General features: G+C 39.9%; 1 protein-coding gene across 5 annotated transcripts in view; it reads left to right on the top strand.

Moving 5' to 3' along the window:
- The window catches only part of PIK3R1 (phosphoinositide-3-kinase regulatory subunit 1), an 86,436-nt gene that overhangs the window by 10,086 nt on the left and 58,062 nt on the right, over positions 1–18,288 (top strand). For 4 of the 5 annotated variants that reach the window (XM_027100952.1, XM_027100953.1, XM_027100954.1 and 1 more), the window contains one exon: positions 1,120–1,839. The exons of the other annotated variant lie outside the window; for it this stretch is intronic. In XM_027100952.1, coding sequence (XP_026956753.1) covers positions 1,506–1,839 — 334 coding nt within the window. In that variant the 5' untranslated portion in view covers positions 1,120–1,505. The remainder of the gene's footprint in view (positions 1–1,119; positions 1,840–18,288) is intronic. 5 annotated transcript variants of the gene reach the window in all.

The raw sequence follows: 18,288 nt of genomic DNA, 5'->3' as shown, positions 1-18,288 counted from the left end.
TGTTATGTACTAAGTTTTGTGTCTTTATTTCTTTGGCTTAAAAATACTAATATGTTGCTAAACAGACACACAGGTCAGTGTATCTCTCTGATTATCTCATGTCATGCAGAAATGAACTCTAAAATAGCTGGCAGAGTGGATCCTCTTTAAGGTCCAGCAGTCAGCTAGTACCTTGAACCTTGGCTCAGCCCTCCAGCCTGGGAAGAGCCCCTTCCCCTTGGCTTCTCTGCCATCCTGTTTCTCATATGCTGCAGTCTGTCCGTTTCCCCAACCAGGATCCAGTACCCAGTACCGTGTGCTTCTCTCTTTCTTGATCCATTTTTCAGCATTGCCACGTACCACACATGCTTCTTTCTCCCTTACTTCAGTCCTCCCCTTTCCGTACCTTCTGCTGCCACTTTGGTTCATGCCTTCATGGCCACTTGCCCAGATGGCTGCAAAACACCTTTCATGGCTCTCCTCTTCTGTCCCTACGCCAGTCCCTTCCACGCACCAGGATTAGACTGAGGTTCTTCAAGTGCCGCTCTGGTCTTGTTGTTCCCCTCTCTCCAAGCCTTTTTCCAGCTCCCCAGTGTAGATTGCATCACTCATAAACTCGACACGGGTGTGTGTGATGTTTGTTATACAACCCCTGCTTATCTTTCTAAACCGGACGTGATGTTCCCTCTTTGGCTTCACACATACCGGTCTGCCTGTTCTAGCTCTTCCCAGAATATGACAAGTGCTTCATCACATCTGTACCTAAGATCATGCCACACGTTCTCTTCTGTCTTCAGATGCCTGCAGTGAGATGTGGTCTCTCCCTTGTTTGAACTCCCTAGCATTCAGTCTCTGCTCTCTTATGACATTTACCTAGTGTTATAGATCCTTGTGTCCTGTCTTATCTCTGAGATGTTGCCACATTCCAGCATCCCTCCCACGCGCTGCCGAGTGTTCTTAGAAGGCTGGGACTGCCTGCCTCACTAATCTTTGTTGTGTATACCATGTCAAGCAAAAGCATACTGGCCTGTGTACGTCTGCCAGGTTGATTAAGTACTTGTTGAATGGAAGTCGAAATTCAGATTCACACAGATGGCCAAGTGTGCCGTTGATTCATAAGTCTTGTTTTCCCTTTGCTAGGTGCAGCTCGCATGTGGTGTGCGCCACAGTCAAATCAGATGACAGATGGACAGTGTGACAAGAGTGTCAGAAAGGATCGGGCCTCGAAGGGAGAGTCAGCCCTGAGTCAATGTGTTGACGAGTTGCTGAAAAGGAAGCCGGTGGGAAGACTGTGGCCACAGAGGAAGTGAGCCCTGACTTCAGTCACACCCTTGATGGAGGACAGATGGACGGCCGGATGGCCAATCACCTCTCCTCTTAAACCTTTGGAGAGTTATCCTTTATCCCCTGCTGGACGTGTATTAAGAATCTTAACACACTCTCTGAATTCACTTTGCATAGAAACGTCAGGTTAGACTGCAGTGTGCAGCCAGCCTCAGCTGTCGCATGGTCGCAGGTCGGCAGCCATGAGCGCCGAGGGGTACCAGTACAGGGCGCTGTACGACTATAAAAAGGAGCGGGAAGAAGACATTGACTTGCACTTGGGGGACGTACTGACTGTGAATAAAGGGTCCTTAGTAGCTCTTGGATTCAGTGATGGACAAGAAGCCAGGCCTGAAGAAATCGGCTGGTTAAATGGCTATAACGAGACCACTGGGGAGAGGGGGGACTTTCCGGGAACTTATGTAGAATACATTGGAAGGAAAAAGATCTCACCGCCCACACCAAAGCCCCGGCCACCTCGACCCCTTCCTGTTGCACCAGGTTCTTCAAAAACTGAAGCAGACAGTGAGCAGCAAGGTCAGTATTGATGAGTGATTGCTTCATGACTGCTTTTTTTTTTTTTTTTTTATAAAGGAAAAGTCTCACGTTGGTTGAGCTGGGCTGAAACGGTCTGGGCAGAAGTTGTTTTGGCAACTTTACCTGAATTTATGTATGGTGCATAAAAGTTTGGTCAATCATTACATGGCTAGAAATTTGTGTTTGTGGGGTGGAGGGTTGTTATAAAACTAGGGTGGTGATATCTGAGGACCTTTTCAGTTAGTGTCTCAAAACACTATTATTAGAGTTGCCATGGAATTAAACACCTTTTGCATTCTTATTCTTGTAACTGGTATTATATACCTAAATAATCATTTTGGGAAAGTAGAGGGTAAGTCTAATGTACGTATATTTAACATTAATTTGATCTGCATGGAAAATGGAGAGAGTAATAAAATGACCACAGAACTCAACAGAGAAGAAACCATTGCTTTTGTAACCTGGTGTCTACCTCTTGGTTTCCTCTCCAGGAATACTTGCTGAAGCTGAAACTCTATCCTGTAGTTAGTGTAGGCGCACAGGGAGTCCTCTTCCTGCCTGGGTAGTGTCATCTGTAGCATTAATGTCAAGTGTGCTTGGCCTTCATGAGAAAAAAAAAAAAAAAAAAATCACTGAATATTTTTCTCAAGTGGAAAACACCTTGATCCAAAGCCCACTCATTGTTCATTGGAGATGGTCCCCACTTCAGCTCTGAGCACAGCTGTTCCTTAAGGTATTTCTTCTGTTCAGTTTCACACAGAGACAAGCCTTTTAGTCCGCTTTGCTGTTAACAGCCTTGTCAAATCATTCATTTCGTCACTGGTAAATCTCAAGCATTGTTCCCCCTGTATAATCTTTTTCCCAGAGAATGAGAAAGGCGTGGAAAGATGTGTTTCAGATGGGTGGACTCAACTGCGGTGGTTATGTGTCAAGTAAAACTGACAGTGGGCATCACGGTGTATTTCTGGAAGAGATCCTGTTCCTATTGTGTCTTCTTTAATGTTGGCTTACTTTAGCACAAATGAATGAGGTACCGGGAGTGAAGAAGCAGAATGCAAGGGTCAGTGGAATTGGGAATATTTCATAAATGTCGAAGAACTCACTAAGGACACTTGAAGGGAAGAGCTTTCCTCTTCCCATCCCAACCCAAAAGGGATACTTGGAAATAATATTCAAATGATATGTACTTTAGAAATAATATTCAAATGATATGTTTTACTTGACAGTTCAAAAGCAAAAGTTAGGTTTTTTTCTAGATGAATCAAAAAAACTTGACTCTGAAAGTTTTTTGTATATATGTAATATATATACGATTTTGTCATTTTATATATATATATATATATATAATTATATATAATTTTGTCAACCATTGTGTTTCTTGCATAGTTTCACTTAGCTGAGGGGAGGTATATACATAATTGTTTTTTCCTACCAAACTACATATTTTTAATTTGACTTTTGATTTTTTAAGTTAGATACACTTCCTAATATGTAGTCTAATTCAAAAGGAAAAATGATATAATTTCTCCTGGCATACAAAAGATTACAGACATAAAAATATTTGAGTCAGGTCAGAAAAGATTATTTAAAAGGGGTACCTTGTCAAGATTAGGGACAAAAAGATTTTGTAAAAATAGCTTCTAAACAAAAATTGCATTTGATATTTTCATTTGGATGTAGTATACGGAAAAGCAAGTCTTTCCTTAAAAATGATTTTCTCTTTGTAGGATCTAAACTATTTTATAACGCTTTCTTTCTCACGTAATGTAACAACTGAGATTTTTAACAGCTTTTTCTTTTTTTTTTTTTTTAATACATAGAAAGTAAAATGAAATATTTTAGCAGAGTTTAAGAAAGAGACCCACGGTAATGTGCATTAAAGTATTAGAGCAGGCCTGAATATAAATGAGAAATTAGGAGCAATTGAAAGGTTGAAAAGACAGTATGGGGGGTTGGGTGGGGAGTTGAGGTACTAAATATTAGATTTTCTACAAATGTTACTCTTGCATTCTCATTTAAATATGATTCCTATGAAATGAGGATTCCACAGCTCCTGCTAGTTGCATGTCAAATTGATATGGAAAGTAGTTGTAAGGACAGACTTATTTGTTGGAACCTGTGGGGCTTTAATTTCTTTTGCCTGAGGGTGTGTTTATTTGAAAAGTGTTTGCAGGGACAAATTATATGAAGGTGAGAAAGGATAGTACTTTTCTCTTCTTACTGTAATTGAATTCTTTCGCCTTTTTTTCCTTTTTACTCCCTCACCTTACTTAGCCTGTTTTTCATGTTTGACTGTATTTTATTGAGAAGGTTACCCCGGTGACATGCAGGTCTCTTTTGCTGAGGGAGTGTTATGGGGACAGTGGGCACGCCCCCGAAATGAGCGTGGGATAAACCTACCTTTATGCCCCTCTCACCAGCTTCCCTCTTTGTATTTAAAAGAACGTTGTCTTTAAACTCTGCCCACAAGTAGCATCTGTGTGAGGAGTTCCCCCTGATGACGGAACCCACTTTTTGCTTTTCTTGCATGTTCCTGGAAAGAAGGCTGTGATGTCTCACATTTTGGGGAAAAGAGAGTCAAAAACCCATTTGAAGATCTGATCCCCAGCTCCTCTCAGGAGAATGTACCTTCCACCCATCCAGTTTGCATACAGTTTTCTTATGAAGCCCTGGCCTAGTTTGGATTGAATTTGTATATTGGATAATCTTGTATTTCTTGGAGTTTAAATCATTCGGTAAATATGAACTGAGCCCCTATCTTGTGCTAGAAAGCAGGGATGAGAGATGAAGTCGGACCCGAGAGAGACGGCGTGCCCTCTGATGCCCTTTCCGGTTCTTCTCCCACCTCCTCGGGCCTCTGCTTGGACAGCTCTTCCTCAGCCGTCCTCTTAGCTGCCCCACTCTCCACTCTTTGCGTAAAGCTTTCTTCTCAAGGAGGCTGGCTCTGCTCATCTCGTTTCACATACAATCTGCCCTTCTGCTTTTGCAAAGCATTTATCATCTAACCTACTCTAGAATTTACTTACCACATTGTTCGTTTATTATCTGTTCACTCTGGTAGATTGTTAAGCCCTGTGAAGGCAGGGGTCTTGGATGTCTCTCCATTATCCCAATTACCTAGAACAGCATCGTAGGTGATTAGCAAGTGGACAGATGCTTGCTGTGGAAACGCATCCTCCAGCTGTTTCACATCCCACGTGACTCTGGAAGTGAGCCACGTGCTTGGTATGTCTCGTGCAGGCACACGGCTGTAACAGCCCATTCTGTTTTTAAACATCACGGTTTATTGTTAGTCACCTCATTCACATCTGAAGAATCTTGACCTGGCCTTGACCATTGCATGCTGTGTCTCCAAAGCTGTTATTTTTTACCCCATTTCCTAGGACGAGTAGTTCTGCGGGTGGGAAAGCATGTTGAGCTGAGAGTGTACTCTGTCAGCCACTTAAACAAAGTTAATAGAGCACATGTCAAGATCAGCAAGTGTCCTCGGGCACAGATTTTATGCTGTCCCTCCCCCTCTTTTATCTCCTCTTTGCATGGAAGCTAAAATCACAGATATCAGCATCACATTTCATTTTCCCACAGCCCAGTAAAGCTCTGTTTTACCTTCTTTGGAGAGAACCTCTTCCCCGTCTGGTGCAGGTGAACGGTGTGATGGGGGTGCACAATGGTGGTACATGCTCCTTAGGGGAGCTCTTGAAAGACCATCTTCCTACTCTTTCTGCATTCAGCGGTGCTTCCATATTTCCCCTGACACAAGGAAATGAGTTGGTGGAAGTGGGGATTTAGGGATAAGAGAATCAAACTGTATTCCTTCCATAAGTAAGCTGTCCAGTGGGACTATTTCTTGAGACAGTATTTTGAGAGCCTTTGATTAAAGTCACACTAATCCAGACTATTTAGCCTAGTGAGATTCCATGAGCACATCGGTTTGTGTAGGATGTTGAAATCTGCTAGCTTGAAAGATCACTTAGGAATCTGAGTTCATCCCCACTTCCATCCCCCATCTGCACACCCCTCCCCCAGCTCCCACTCTGGACTCTGACAGTGGGTCCCAGCTGGTCCTACATATAAAACATAAAGCACACATTTGGTGTGGGCTGTTTTAAACTTTGATCAAAATTCCTTCTAAACAGAAGAAGAGAAAAGCCTGCAGCTTGTGTTTGCTTTCATGGTCTCCCCAGCCACGTGATTTTTCCATTTTTCACACTCAGCATTTGAGTGTCCCTCCATGTTGTCGCCCCCTGTCTAGAAAGCAAGGCTGTAATACATCACATAGATTGACTACACTGTACAGAGGTCGCAGAGGATGGTGACCCGATCCCAAATTATACACCTTTGCTGAGCCCCCTGGTCGGAACGTACTGCTGTTACTCACAGAAATAGTCCCTGTGAAAGTAGTTTGCTTTGCTTCACGAATTCCTGCCTTTATGAATTCTGTTTTAGTTCAGAAGCTGCCTTGTCATAACTTTCCTCACCTTTTCTCCTGCTTAAGTGAGACTTTGCTGTGAAGCGGGAGGACTGTGGTTAACCGCCCCCAGTGATGGGGTGAGACCTCTGGCTTTGGTGCTGACTCCCTGTTTTTCATTGATCACTGTGTTTTGGGAAGCAAGCAGGCCTGGTTGCAGGATATTTGAAGATCAGGGCCTTGGAGTCCTGTCTTTAATTTCTGACCCACCAGAAAAATTAATCAGAACAGTAGAGATTTTTACCCAGATGTAAACGTATACCTGTTTTTTGTTTGTTTGTTTGGGGATTTGTTTGTTTGTTTGTTTGTTTTTCTTTTTGGCCACACAGTGAGGCTTTCAGGGTCTTAGTTCCCCGACCAGGGATTGAACCCGGGCCCCGGCAGTGAAAGAGCTGAGTCCTAACCACTGGACCGCCAGGAAATTCCCAACATGTAAGTGTTTGCCCTTCGTGTTTTCGTAGGAAGTGACATCTGAAAGATGTCATCAATATAATTGACTAAAGAGCAGGCCTGAGAAAAACAAATGTGGTGATCATTTTTGATAAAATCAGGTGAGCCTAACCAGTTCTCTTATGACAGACTGTATCACTCAGGCATTTAGTTACATATTATAACAGTTCTCCCTCTCAGGAGCACCAGCGTTTCTATTCTTCTTAGTAAATTCTTGATTTTTAAGATGTTTTCCCTGTTAATTTTAAATTTAATTCTTTTGTTTCCCCAGAAATGTGAAGGAGAAAGTAACCCTAACAAACAATTTCCATATCCACAGTTATTTGAAAAGGAGATTGAGAAGAAGAGAAAGTGTTCTCGCCTTTGCTGCTTTTTAGCAGAAAGGTTCTGCCCCGAGCTGGCCCAGCCATGTTAGAAATTAACAGGGCTCCCAGAGGTGGGATGGGCAGGAAGGTCCCCTTGTCTCCCAGAGAGGAGAGGACTCCTCCCTCCCTCCTCCAGTCTGTTATTAGACAGGAAGGATTTGATTCTCGCTTTCCTGGAGCTGCGGTGACAGCTAAGTTCAGGGTTACAGATAAGACATTATTTGAGGAAAAGCTTTTCTGCCAGGCTACCATGGCATGTGTCATTTAGAATCACAGCTGTAGTATGCAAATTATATATATTTTTTTACTTAAGTGAGATATATGTTCAGAGGCTTTCATTAAGGCTGCTGGCTCTAGAGATTTCACTCTGTGTTCTTTTTTCCAAAATGGGTAAAGGGTCCAATGTCCATGTCTGTATAACCAAATGAAGCCCTCACACTTCTGATTCGAGCAGGAGCTGTGTAAGTGGAGTGATCCTATTTTGTTTACTATCAACCGAGGTAATGTTGATGTTCTAATACAGTTTTCTTTGTCATGAAAGTAGAATTCTGTATGTTAAAAGTGTTTCTATTTTTAACTTTTTAGCTTAGTTGTCAACAGATCCTTTGATAACTTTGAAGTCGGTCTTCCCTTGTTTGTAGGTGAATGCATCTTTGTCTCAAACAGGCAAAATTCTGATTAACAAACACTTCTCCACTAAGTCAGAGTTTGAGAAAATAAATGTTCAAAATTCTGAAATCCAACAACAAATGGCACCTTATATGCTAAGTAGCTTCCAAAAAGGGGAGAATCTGGTACCTCTGGCAAATAAGAATACCAAGTATTAGATGCCATTTACATATCCATGTTTTTCTCAGTAAAAGAAAGCAGACGTTAGCAGTACAGCTGGCTGTTGCATATTTGTGTCTTTGTTGCTAACAAATTTCCATGAGGAAGGACGTAAAATTGGTTTGAAGGCTAAAATAGGAGAAAATAACTTGGTATTTTAACTAGAAATGAGAAGGATAATTGCATGATGGATTATATCTTAATTTTTGAGGTCCTGATTGAGTTTATAGCATTCAGTATCAAAACAGTGTTTCCAGTTTCAATAAAAGAATCTAAATAGAGAAGGTCAAAGCGAATTAGAAATTGACTGTATTTTAATTACTTGGGTACAGTTTCCCTAAAATATCGAGTTTAATGAAATGTTGTCAGAATACTTTATAAACGCATCATTCCTACTTACTGGTTGATGTAAAAGACCGTGATATTTTGCTTCTGCTACAATAATTCCATACGCTGTACATTTAAAAAATGTTCTGATGAAATATAACTTTGCAATTAAAAACAAAACAAACAAGCAGCAGATCTTTCTGTTTAATTTTGCATGGAGAACTTTGTCCTAGTGGCTTTATGCCACCTAAAGTATGGCTGTCGTTTTCAGGAATACCTTCTCTGTTCTGTTTCTTGCTTGGGGGTGTTTGTATTCATCTATTTATCTCTTCTCAGTTGGTAGCTTGTATTGTGCAATGCTTATAGATTCTCCTGTCCTATCATAATTTGATGCGTATTGAAGTTCCCACTGTGAGTTTATTAACACTGTATTGTAGAAGACTATTTGTAATTTGATGATCAAATCTGATATCCAAGATGGTAAAGATGTAGCCATAAGTGAAACATAAATCCCTGTGGTATATTATTTGAATCAGAAATTCCACTCTGCTTTGCTTTCTGTAAATTCCATAACCCTTCTAATCCCAGTGTTCTCTACTTTTAAAACAAGAAGTAGACGCTATGTCTTCTGAATTCTGGCTGTATTTTTATTTTAACCTCTTACTGACACTTGATCAGTAAAAGTTTCTCCATTCCTACTCATAAGAATTGTTGGAGAAACAAAACGCAGAAAGTGTAAGTTCTCACTAGTACTGTTTCCCCGGTAGTGCAACCCAGAAGCTAGAAGGGAAAATAATGAAGGAACTCAGAGAAATAAGCAAAGATGGTTGGGCAGATGTGCTCACATGACCTCACTGTAAGATCTGATTGGAGGTTGGTCCTTGGGATGATACAGGATTGTTGCTAATGAAAGCGCCAAATTGGTACCAAGTTTTTGCAAATCTACATACTGTATGATTTTAAGATCTGTTTCACCAAGTGTGAGAATTATGCTCTAACTCTGTTGGTGGGCACTCAGCAGTTGCTGACATCAAAATTGATTTGAGATTCTTCCTGTTTTACACATTGCAGTTTATCAGCGAATTCAAAGACATTGATGGAATGCCTCTCTTGGACTGTGTCTGTGTGGCATAGCTACATTTGTTGACATGATATGTGCTCAGAGTTCCTAGGGATTTTTCTAGTGGGTTTTTCGTTAAATTTTCCAAGGCAGATAGAAGGTGATGTTTTTAACATTTGCCTATTCAGGTTATAAAGATTTGTTTATTCAGACCTCTTCAAATTTATGTGATAGCAGTGTTAAAATATGTACGCAAGAGATAACACATTAGCATAGGCATTATGTGAGTCTTCATTGTAAAGCCAGAGGGACTGTTGGGTGGTCAGTGTTATATTCCAAATTTTACCCTAAGGAGCAAAACTGCCATAGTGCCTTCATACTGCACGAGGTACCACCGTCACAGCGAGAGACAGTCAGCGTTGGTTCCAACTTGCTACTGGGTTTTGGAAAATGCAATCTTCAAAATGACTTGAGGTTGTTCATAAGATAATCTATTGTGAATCCGCATTAAACACTGCTGGCTTTATTTTTTAACCTGTTTAAAAATTTTCTAATGTTTAAGAATGTTGCTTCTTCAGCAGTAAATAGTTCACTTGAAATATCTTTCTATTCCTGTTCTTAACTATAGAAACGTAGTTGAATATTTATATCGTTATTAATTTATAGTTTCCGAGTATTTTACAACATTGCTTACTTAGGTCTTACCGTGTTTTTTCAGGGAGCAAAAAGTAAATTTTCCATTTTCAAAGGAGACAGGTGCAAAGAAGTTTGAGCAAGATGTGACTTTATTGCTAAATAATCGTGATTATCGACAAAGTACCAAGGAACGAGATGTAATGAATTTGGTTAGAACATATCAAAGTATATATTAGAGTCATTGTCCCATGTTTCCCCATGGGTCTATTTAAATATTGAAAATGGCTTTTTCCAAATATTCCCTAAAAATTTGCTGACTTACTGTTTGCCAAGCATTCTGCTCAGCATTTTAAAGACATTTTTCATTTGATCCCTACAGCCACCCTGCAACTATGGCATTAGAACCATTTTCCAGATTAAGGAACTAAAGCTCAAATGATTGTGTAAATATTTAAAAAGGAGGGGGCTCCCTAGGAGGAGCATTCAGAGGGTTCAGGAACACTCCAGAAGGCAGTCGTGTGGGTCTTGTTCAGCAGTCCTTTGTGAAGTTATCAGTAACTGAAGGAACCGGCTCTTTTCTGCTTTTTGGGTGGTCTGTAATTATGTCTGTTTTATCTGTTAAGTTTCATTGGCTGTTACATTCGTACCATCACACAAATTATCTTGTTTTACCTACAACTTATAGCATTTTCTTACGTCTGCTAAGTATATGAAAGAGTTGAGTTACAAAGAGACTGATAAGGCCATGAACCTGAGACAAAGTTTGGGGTTATATGTGTGTATGTGCAGTTTTTCTCAAATACACCTTGATCAGATACTCAAAAGTTATGTACCATTGATAAGTGATTTTCCTTCCATTTCTGTTATTTTTGAAGAAGTTAAATGTCTGCTTCAAATGTTTCCCTGAGCTTCACATTTTCTTACTTCTGATTCATAATTAAATCATTTTGGTTAAAATTGAGCAGGTTATTACTTGCTTCTTAAAAGCCAAAAGCTGAGGATATCCAGCATAAAAATTATGTGTTTTGGCATGTGGACAGCAGCTGCTTAAAGTCCCTAAGTATAAGAAATCTGAAGTGGACTCACATGAATCTGAAGTCTTGTACCTGAGTTCTGTCAAAATTAGCAGTAAACGCCATTTTTAAAGTTTGGCTAAATGACTAAATTCCTTTGAATGTCAAACTTTATTTCTCAGGAAAGTTAGTCACTGCCAAGTTTATAACATAAACATCATGTTTCTGTTACCTGAATTCCAAGGACAAGAGGGTAGATGAGGGCAAGTGAAAGGCACAGGTGAATTTAATCCTAGGTGTTTAACTTAAAAGGACACTGTGACATTGCACAGAGAGAGTCTCTCCAAGGACACGAGTGCCCGTAAAAATTCTTGGATGCTTTTATTGTTTTATTTTTCCCCCCCAGTTAAAAAAGAAACTTATTTAGAAGTTTCCTGATTTAAAAAGGCCTTTGCCTGGTAGCCCTGACACACTTCTCACTAGAGTCTCTAAGAAGGTAGAGAAAAGTCCTTATATTCTAAACAGTTATAAAAACTAGAACTAGCAGGAGAAGTGTCTACTGTAAACCAAATGGAACTGGGTTTAAAAACACAGGCAGAATTAAGTTTTGACCACCTAAAAATAGGTAGGCAGAGACATGTCCTCCCCAGCTCTGCCTGTAATTCAGAAAGAGCCTAGCAGCTGTCCCCAGAATGCTCTTCCTTTCCTCTTTCTAATCTCCCCAACAGTGCCTTTTTATTCAGTGGAAGGTCATAACTCAGAAAATAACCAGGCAGAGCTGGGAGGGTGGGGTAGGGGCATTATTAATACTGTTACCTCTTGAGAATCTTACTCCACAAAAGTAAAGTGTTGGAGGTGGGGTAGAGTTAGACCCGTGTTTCCTGAGGGTTTCAATATTGTTTGAGTCCTCCATCCTTCAGAGCCTCAGAAAGCCTGGCAGTAAAGGTAGGAGAAGGTTTGCTTTCAGCAAAACTGTATTGAAATGAAAATCACATTGGAAATTGGCCTGGGAACTGTTCATCTCAACCTGCCTACCAACTCTTGGTCTGAAGCCAGCACCCACGTGGATCAAGAGTAGCTCAGAGCAGGGCTTCCCTGGTGGCGCAGTGGTTGAGAGTCCGCCTGCCGATGCAGACGACGCGGGTTCGTGCCCCGGTCCGGGAGGATCCCACATGCCGCGGAGCGGCTGTGCCCGTGAGCCATGGCCGCTGAGCCTGCACGTCCGGAGCCTGTGCTCCGCTCCGCAATGGGAGAGGCCGTAACAGTGAGAGGCACGCGTACAGCAAAAAAAAAAAGAGTAGCTCAGAGCAAACACCAGGTCCGGGCAGATATCTCCCTGTATGGTGATCAATAAACAGGGGGAAAAAAAAAATAGCTGAGCCCACTGAAAAACATTGCTCTGTAAAGGAAAGGAGAGATTGTATCAAAGATTTGAAGGAAGAATAGACCTCCAGCAATGGCCCAAATGAAAGAGGGACAGAAAGTAGATGATTATGAGCTGAAAAGAACTGGATGGGATGAAATGGGAGTGAAACCATTTAAAAAAAAAAAATCGTAAAGAAATTAAGAATGCAGTATAACACATTAAAATCCATAGGAGAGGCAATAGAGAGTAGATTTAACACAGCTGAAAATAAAATTAATGTTGTAGAGAAGAAACTCAGAGCTCTTCCAGAATCGAAAGAGAAAAGAGATGAAAATGAAAGAGAAGATTGTAGATGCATAGTAAGAAGGTATAACATGGGGATTTTCAGTGTTGATAAATGAGTAATAAGTCATATCAAATGAAAAAGAACAAACATTATAAAAATAAGCATGCATGCATTTTGTGCAGATTTGGAAGCGTGGTCCACATTGTTTAGATGAAATCAATGACAGGCCACCTCTAGATATGTTTTGGCAATTTTTTTTTTTAATTATAAGAATGCTGTTAAACGTCTTTCCAAAATATCTGGTTAACTATCAAGGAGCAGAATTCAGGCTTCCTTGTCTTTTGTAGCAGTAAATGCCAAAAGATGGTGGATGCAGAGTTTTGAGGAAGAAAGAAGGTGACTCAAGACCTTAATGTGTTGCTTCCTTATATATCATGTGGAAGGAATTGAGAGGCGTTCTCTGATAAGCGAGAGCTCAGTGAGATATATTCAACTTCTCATGTCACAAGGGCGAACTTCAAAATTGCCATTTCATTGTTAAGCTTTATAATTAGAAAGGCATAGTTTAAAAATGAATTCATTTTGATTAACTTAAAGAATAATTGCCAGAAGAATAAAACTGTAAGTTATATATTTTCCAAATACCTAGAAATACAAGGCGTATTCCAAAAAAGACAACAAAGCATAAAATTATTATTGACGTGGGGAATGTCAATACTATTACTATGTATGAAAATTTACAGAAATACATGTATTAACATATATCTACATACATAAATATAAAGCTGAATTTATACCTACCTACATTTATGCGTTCAACAAATACTAGTTTTGTGTCAGATGCTATGCTAACATTTTGCTACATTAACTTGTTACTTTTCATTAGAACTGTATGACATTGGTCTTACTATTATTATACCTGTTGTAAAGATAAAGAGATTAAAGCTTAATTAGATGATGGCCCATGGTCACACAGCTCAGGCAGGAGTTGGGGTTTGACCTCCAACCATGTGACTTTTGACCCAGAATTCTTAAGGAGCAGTGTGATACAGTGGAAGGGCCCTTGGGTGGTCATGTTCATGCTGTGCGACACTACTGTATTTCTGGCCACAGTCTGTTAGCCAGGAGGGCAAGTCATCCCCTGGCTTGCCAGTGACCTGTGAAGCAGACTGATATGCAAAAAAATGAGTTAAAACAACCAGATTTTCTCACTCTCAGGCAATAGACCCAAGAAAATCTAAAGAGAACTAAACAGACACGTGAGTTACTCTTGCTTCCAGCAAAAGAACCTCATCAGAACAGGCTGGGAAGAGGTGATTAGTTTTAAGGGACAGTTCCTTCCCTCCGCAGGTTGGAAGCTATGGGGCTTATTAAGTGGTTAAAATATTAACCTTCGAGTTAGCCCTCACTTGGCTAGTGCTTTCATATATATATGAAAACATGACTTTATAACATGGTAAGACATTAATATAAAATCATTTATATAAGTTATATAAATGATTATATATTAAATACATTATTATATAAAGTTATATAATTTATATAAATATGTTTATGTATAATAACATTTACATAGATAATGTTTATGTAAACATCTATCTGCTAGTACAGTATATAAGGCAATATAGAAAAGTCATCATTGAGTTAATGGTGGAAATGTAATTGATTTGCTACTTCACTAAAGGAGGCTTGAAAGGATTGAAAGCTAGCTCTGACTTGCTCCTTTACTAGCCATCATTGTTTGTAGTTACATGCACAGTTACATGGTAACTGTCATTTGTGGTCTGATCTTCCCCTGAAGGGAAACTTGAGAAACCTGGTTGGCTTTAACATTTAGAGGAAGTTTAAACATATTGGAACATAAAATTTACAGTTGTTTAGGTTAAAACTCTGTTTCTTGTCAGACCACATCTATCCAGCTCTTCTGTGATCAGAATCATCTAACTTTGGCCTGAATTAAGGAAGAGTTTCACAAGATGCACAAAATATTTACTCGTGTTTTCTTTACCAGCTTCCTGAGCCTGTGCAGCGGACTGAGACCTCTTCTTATCTAAAGGCAGTGTGGTCACATAAGCCAATTGTCACCAGTTAACTGTTTTCATCCCCTGAACTGCTTTTGGTGAATTCCAACCTAGTTATTACGTCCCTTTAATATTTTCAGTAATTTATATTCTTTAACTATAAGAGTGAAAATATTTGTGAGTTTATTTTGCGGGGGGTGGGGGGTGATTAGTTATAGTCTAGCTGTGAGGCTAGTTGCCTTTCATATACTCTAGAAGAGAAGGATGGGGTCAGTTTCACAATGATCTTTGTCCAAAATACAAGACCACTGTCACTCCCACCTCTCAGGCAACCCCTGCTCCATCTGTTTTCTAGAACAATTTAAAATATAGCCAACGCTTTTGCTTCAGCGTCTCTTGATTCACTGGATCCCTAAGGGACCATCTTTTGCCAGTGTCAGATGCTGTGTTTATTTCGCATTTTGAAATATTCTAAATTTTATATCCTAGCAAATATAGTAGTCTTCAGATTATGTTGTCTCACATTCATGTATAATTTCCTAAGAAAAGGAAATGGAGAGGGTGGGGGTTAATAGTTAGAGTAATTAAACCTTTTTAAAATGAAAGGGAAAAAAATCTTTTGTTTATAGGAGGTGAAGAGACCATTACTGATTGATGTTAGCCTTTTCCCAGAAATCCGTCTCACGGAGTTGATATTGAGTGTTTTAGGCAAAGGTGGTGTAGGCTCTGATGAACTTTGTTACCTTATTCTGGACCTTTTATTTATGGGCATGTAACTGAATGATTACATGAATTTTTGATTGCTATAAAAAGGTTGTATTTGCAGTTTTTAAAATATAACTGTTTTTAGTTCATTGCATCTGAACGCTGCCTTTTTCTTTTCTTAAATACGTGTCAGATGAAATGTTTTACCTCTGAGATGAAAATTTTGAGGTTTATTCTTTATTGATATGTTTGCTGGCACGCATGAGCATTTGCTCTGTGCTTTACCTCCATTATCTTATTTAGTGCTATTTACAGGTTGAGGCTTAGAAAAAGCAACCTGCCCAGGGGCAAATACTAGTAGGTGGTGGACAGCTGAGACTTGCATGCAGACCCTCTGACTCGAGGACGTGTGCTTGCCAACACCACACTGTACCACCCTCAAAGTGAAATGCGGGAGGACGGAACCTCTAGTTAGGATTAACTTCTCCAGAGGTCATGTCATATTAAAGCTACCACAGGTTCTGAAAGCAATTAAATAAATATTAGGAAATGGTGGCCTATAAATTGTAGGCTTTTTAAATACAGTCTCACATCTTTGTAACTTTTGCCCCATAATTCAGTTACCCTCAAACTAATTGAAAAATCTTAGAGATATTAAAAATGCTTGATTGACCAATATTTTGTTTCTGTTAAGATCATGTGCTTGAGCCATATGTCAAACCAGAGACTTATACTAGACAATTTGTATGAAATCATCAACCTCTCTAACAGTTTTCTTGCAATAAAGAGGGAAGAATATGTCATGTATGAGTTGAAACAGGGACCTCATACCATTCATGCAAAAGTATTGTGCTAGCGGGGCAGTGTCAGCGTTTGACCCTGGAGTTGGACTCCTCGATTGCAGGGCCAGTCCAGAAGAATGTGTGTGTTTTAATGGATCATTTAAATGAAAGTTTAATCTTTACTCAGAGAAGAGAGCAGCTCTGACTGAGAGCATTTGAAGCTAGAACATGGATCAGGGGGCTGAATGTTTCCATTTGGCCTCTGGTTGAGTCTTGCTCAGGGAACACAGCAGTCAAACTTCAGTTCGTGTCAGTCATGGTGTAGGAAGCCAAAGGAAAAGTCCTTGGTTCTAGTGGTTTTCTTAAGTCATCAGGATGGATTTAATGATTTTATTTGAATAATTACTTCCGGTGAACCACAGCTGGGGACTCAGAAAGAGAGGTCTTCCAATGGTAGACAGGCCCTCAGATGCTTTCCCAGTGTCCACTACTGCAATATGGCTTAGCCCTAAGGCAGAAAAATCCTCCCCTCTTAGAAGTGAGGGTATGCTCTGTAGCTGTGATTGGGGAAAATTCACTCCCATGAAATGGGAGGTATGCTGGGTTGACCAGATAGCCCAAAGCTGAGCCATGGCCAAGGATTTCTCAAATTCGCAAGGCCTCCTTTTTGAGCTTGTCTTCTTTCAGACTTAACCCTCAGTTTCTGGGTAAGTTGCAATACATCTGTAGGGAAAGCCCCTGGTTTGGGTTTAGTCAAGCTTGCCAGAGAAAACTGGATCTAAGCGGGAATAAAATTTACTGACCCCTGTTCTCAGAGGTTAACATTTTCATTTATGTTTTACATGACTCATTTTAAATTACAGTGCTCTACAGATATAGAAAGAAGCCTTCCTCTTCCCACCCTCCTCCAGACACCACATAATGGAAAAAGCAAGAATTTTCTGCATGAGCAAGGCTTTTTTTTTTTTTTAAACAAAAAGCCAGTCTCTGATGGGACTTTTTTTCCTGCCAGAATTCCCACTGGTCCACTGTCGCAATATTTACAAAAGGCCACGATGAAAGAGGAAGGCCCATTTGAGCCCTTTGCCTCTGTGTTATGTGAAACGTAACTTTTATTTCTGTTCTTGGTATCAGAAGAATTGTTATTTTTGAACTTCTCTGATAGGCTTGTAAACCTACTAGGTCCTTTTAACTCATAAAGTATAATTTTGATTAAGAAAAGATTTGTCCCTCTGCTCTAACTAGACACATAAAACTTTGAAAGGTTTTGATGTTCTGTTTCCTGTTTTTTTTTTTAAAAAATGTATCCTCTCTTATGAACTCCAACTAGATGAGAGGATTTTCCTTAGAGAAAATTCAGCTCAGGGAACACCATCCACGAAGGTCGTAACCTAGAACATTTTTGAAGGGAAGTTTCAGTGAATTAAAAGAGGGCGGGGTTAGGAAGCAGAAAGTTCTGTTCTCCCATAGCTGTAGCTAAATAAATCATTTCACTCTGGAGCCTGGGCAGTTCTGTAATTTATAGCTAATTGTCAACAGAGGTCACTGATTACAGTTCATCGTGGAGGAGAGAGGTGGTCTGGGGCCCCACTAGGAATTCATATTAATAGTTGTACCTTTCCTTCTTCCCCAGAATGTTCACTGGAGAACATTCTGTTAACCACTGATCCTCAGTGATCTTTTATTTCTACATAAAAACCTTTTAAAATGGAAATAGGTCGACTTGATTTTTTCTTTTAGTCAGGTAGAAGATAAATGAATCTGCTCAAAGCACAATTAAAAAGTGTGTATTTGCTTGGGTGCAGGACTGAGGGATGGAAAATTCTGTTCTTTTATTCAGTGGGACTCAACAACCAACTGTGGTGAACACATGTATCCCATTGTGCAGCCTTTCTTTTGCTTTAGGGGCAGTTTGATCTACTGACCAAAAAGAAGCGACATTAAGACTAGCTCCCAGCCCAGGGCTTTAGCAAGTGCTCAATTAATTTCGGTGGCTCAGGGAGAGAAGCACGTTAGTTTGGGGATCCAGATTCTAAACAGTCTGCCATTGAACCACCTCATAGACCGGTGACAAGAGACTGTTTAATTGAAGCTTCATAAAATGGTTCCTTAAACTTCATGGACAATTGAGAAACTTCAGTT

Source organism: Aethalodelphis obliquidens, unplaced genomic scaffold, assembly GCF_003676395.1.
Source record: "Aethalodelphis obliquidens isolate GAN/ISIS:26980383/991018 unplaced genomic scaffold, ASM367639v1 scaffold4, whole genome shotgun sequence".
Lineage (NCBI taxonomy): Eukaryota > Metazoa > Chordata > Mammalia > Artiodactyla > Delphinidae > Aethalodelphis > Aethalodelphis obliquidens.
Note: the sequence above shows the minus strand (reverse complement) of the source record. Positions and strands in the feature narration are given on the sequence as shown.